This window comes from Limulus polyphemus, unplaced genomic scaffold, assembly GCF_000517525.1.
Source record: "Limulus polyphemus unplaced genomic scaffold, Limulus_polyphemus-2.1.2 Scaffold2668, whole genome shotgun sequence".
In the NCBI taxonomy this organism is placed as follows: Eukaryota; Metazoa; Arthropoda; class Merostomata; order Xiphosura; family Limulidae; genus Limulus; species Limulus polyphemus.
Window position 1 is genome coordinate 67,191 of NW_013668278.1, and position 3,662 is coordinate 70,852.

Consider the following 3,662-nt stretch of genomic DNA (forward strand, 5'->3'; position numbering starts at 1 on the left):
ATTTTCTGTACAGAAAATTGTCTATTTTACTTCCACTTTAAACTTTATTCCCATGGGAAACACACTGATGAGCTTAGCTGAATTGATAATGGCTCTTATTGCATAATTAGAAAACCAGAAAAATTGTGGTAGTTATAGGACATTGTATGATTTTTGTATGTTATTAATCTATGTTCTTTGGTGCATTATTTAATTAGATAAATAAAATTTTAATGCAGTTACCATTAGTATAAAAAAAAGAAGTAGGGTTAAGTTTCATCAACAGTCAGCCACACACACAAACAAAAAAAAGAAACAGGTAAGTACTTTATTTCATGTGTATTCTTAATTTTGTCTTAGCAGCAGTGGAAACATTATCTGCATTACTGAGGTGATGGTGTCTTGTAATGTTTTTGAAGTATATTTTCTCTGAAACTTTCATTTCCAGACTACCATGTTCCTTCAGAGTACTTGATTAATCAAAACATCCGAGATAAGTTGGCACCTGTTAAGCTCAATCGATATGGGGAAGACCTATTGTTTTTTCTCTTCTACACGTTTAGTGGAGATATTCTGCAATTATCAGCAGCTGCAGAACTGTAAGTTCTTTTACACTTAAGAAGAAAGAAAAATTTGTTCCAAGTTAATTCAAAATCTTTGGAATGATAGAATACAAAATTTGATAGTTTTAAAAAGTATTTATATTCAGAAATGTGTCAAACCCACCTAGCTATTAGAATCACTTGTTTATAAGTTAAGTACAAAATTTGTGTATACAAATTTATTTATTTTTTCTGTTATACTTTGCATTGGTCAAACTAAAAATGCATCTTTTATCATTAGAAATACAGTTTTGAAATATTTTACAGCAATTATGTAACTGTATAACTTACAACCATTGATAAATGGAGATAGAAGTAGAAAGAGCATAAGATGTACACATAAAACCCATCACTTTCATGCTGGCAGAGAAAGTTTATTTATGGAATCGTGATTCCATTGTGCATTATATACAGTGTGTGTGTTCATCAGTTGTTTTATAAGTATTTGCAAGGGTTTCTGCGTGCATTAGTAGATACAAAAGTAGGCCCAGTATAACTCAAGCGTGCTTGTACATATGGTGTTTTAATATAATGTTTCAAAACTGATATTTAATGTTTATTTTACACTACTTTAAGTTGTGTTGCAATATTTTCAAATGACAGTCGTACAGTTTCATACCTTACAAGAATTAAACCTTGAAGGTACATCAACTGGAAGTCAGTGAAGGAGATGCATCAGCTTTATTAATGTACTAATAAAAACTATTACTAATTTTAGTAACAACGAAACACTTGACTGTGCTTCATGAGATGTACATAATTAATTATGGTAAATTTATAAAGCACTTGTAATTAAAATATTTTATCAAAATTAACTTAAATGATAGTATCAAAATTTCGAAGTATGGGGCTTATGAATGTCTGTAGCTTCATAATCAAAAACCTAGCTGTTTTAACAGAAGCGACTGGATAGTTTTTCTCATTTTCTAAATTACTTGAATTTCACAAGCTTTTTATGACAGCTTAAAATCATCACCATTTCATCCCCTCCAATGAAAATGAATAATTTGAGAATTAATGACAGACATTACACATGCTTAACAAAATCACTACTCCTTTTATACCTGCTAATGAAGCAAAGTGTTGAACATTTTCTAAAGATGTACTCAATATTTTACTGTTATTTTCAATAATGAATTGTGAATAATACTGTACAGAAGACTTTGAAGAGGGAAAATTTATGTGGCACTGTTAATAATAGAATTGGTTGAAGTAAAAACTAAAACATACTAAAAGTGAAGTTAAGTATTTTGGGGTATGTTTTTATGAGATAGATGATGGTCAAGTACAGCTCATACTGACAACCGTGATATTAATGTTACAACAACATGCACATTAGTACAAACTGGTCTCACTGGACTTGTAACTGCTCAATAAAACTTTTGGTTGAAATGAGCATTGGACCACAAACAGTAGATTGAGTAAAACTGGAAGGATATTCACTTTACAAATGAATATACTTTAAACTGTTTAGCAATAATAAATGGGTAAGAGAAGAAAAGTACAATAGTTAATGTACAACATGTACAGTGAAGCATGGTGGAAGGATCAGTACAGGTTTGAGTCTGCATCTTAGACAACTGTGTCAGTGATTTTTACAAAATGGATGGCACCTTGACTGCTCACAAGTGCGTCAGGTTCTGATTCATCATGCCATTCCTTCAGGAACACATGTCAAATTAGTGGGCAGGAATTCATCTACCAGCAAGACAACGATCCCAAACATACAGCAAAAGTGGTAAAACATTATTTTGATGGTAAAAAGGCTGGTGGAACGCTCACAATCATAGCTTGGTTTGCACAGTCCCAAAATAATCATTCTTGAAGCTGTATGGGCTTATGTAAAATCTGATAAAGTGAAAAGGTGATCAAACGACTTGGCTGAATTGTAGGGAGTAGTGAAAGATACTTGAAACAACATTTTACAATTAGACATTGATAAACTGTTTGACAGCATGATGAAAAGATGTAATGAATTGTGTAAAACAAATGGCTCACATATTTATTACTAATACATAGTACAACTTATACAATGTATTTGTATTTTCTCTAGTAATATTTTGTACCAATTCAAAATTCACCATTACTTATTTGTGGCTCATGTAATGTGTATCACTTGCATGTTTCTGTAATTTCCATTACTATATATATATTTTATACTAAATATCATTTACGTTAGTTTACCTAAACTATTAATGATGGTATTTATTCATGTAATTTCCACCAATCAGATATAGTAGGGACTGGAGGTTTCACAAGGACGAGAGAGTATGGATCACTCGAGCACCAGGTATGGGGCCTACAGAGAAAACAAGTACATTTGAACGAGGAACATACTATTTTTTTGATGCTGTAAACTGGAGGAAAGTAGCTAAAGAGTTTCATTTAGAGTACGACAGACTTGAAGAACGGCCGCACATTCCACAAGCGTTTCCATACAACCCCTTCCAAGCAATGATGTCATAGTCACATGTTGAACCATTTATTTTGGTCATCTCGTTACTTGTAATATAGTAGTTTTTGAAGTGTGAGGGCACACTGCTGCGATACCTATACTGAAAGTTTTCAGTATCTGAAATGTTATAAGAGCTAAAACAATTTTGTTTCCAGATGTTCTCTTTCCTTCCTATTTTTAAAAGAAAGGCACTAAAGTAACTTTATAATGGCCAAAAAAATGACTTTTATTAGTTCAGCAAGATCAAGTTTATTTTCTTCATTCTGTATAATTGTATTATTTTGTGTTCTGTAAGGTGTTTTGAATGATTGAAGTTAGTGTAATATCCCAGAAAGAATGAGAGATATAATATTAAACATATATTATTTTGATTTCATGTGTTGGTCTCTTGATACTGACAGCATTAGTTGCAAACAATTTGTGTTGGTCTATGAGAGAAAATCTGTGGGTTATCATAGGAATTTCAAATGAAAGTTTTATTACTTTTGTATGTGAAAATTTCTATGTGAAGTATGCAATTGTAGGAATGGTGGAAGCAAAATTAATAGATCCATTAAATAGTAACTGCTTCAAACTAAAAAACAACAACCAATAATCTGAAAATATTGTTTCTTGAAAAAAGAATC

General features: G+C 31.4%; 1 protein-coding gene across 1 annotated transcript in view; it reads left to right on the forward strand.

Annotated features, from left to right (window-relative positions):
• Positions 1 to 3,407, forward strand: part of LOC111087804 (CCR4-NOT transcription complex subunit 2-like) — a 4,551-nt gene extending 1,144 nt beyond the window's left edge. The window contains exons 2-3 of the mRNA XM_022395782.1: positions 399 to 578; positions 2,813 to 3,407. Of these exons, the coding sequence (XP_022251490.1) occupies positions 399 to 578; positions 2,813 to 3,047 (415 nt within the window). The 3' untranslated portion in view covers positions 3,048 to 3,407. The remainder of the gene's footprint in view (positions 1 to 398; positions 579 to 2,812) is intronic.
• The last annotated feature ends 255 nt before the right edge of the window (positions 3,408 to 3,662 follow it).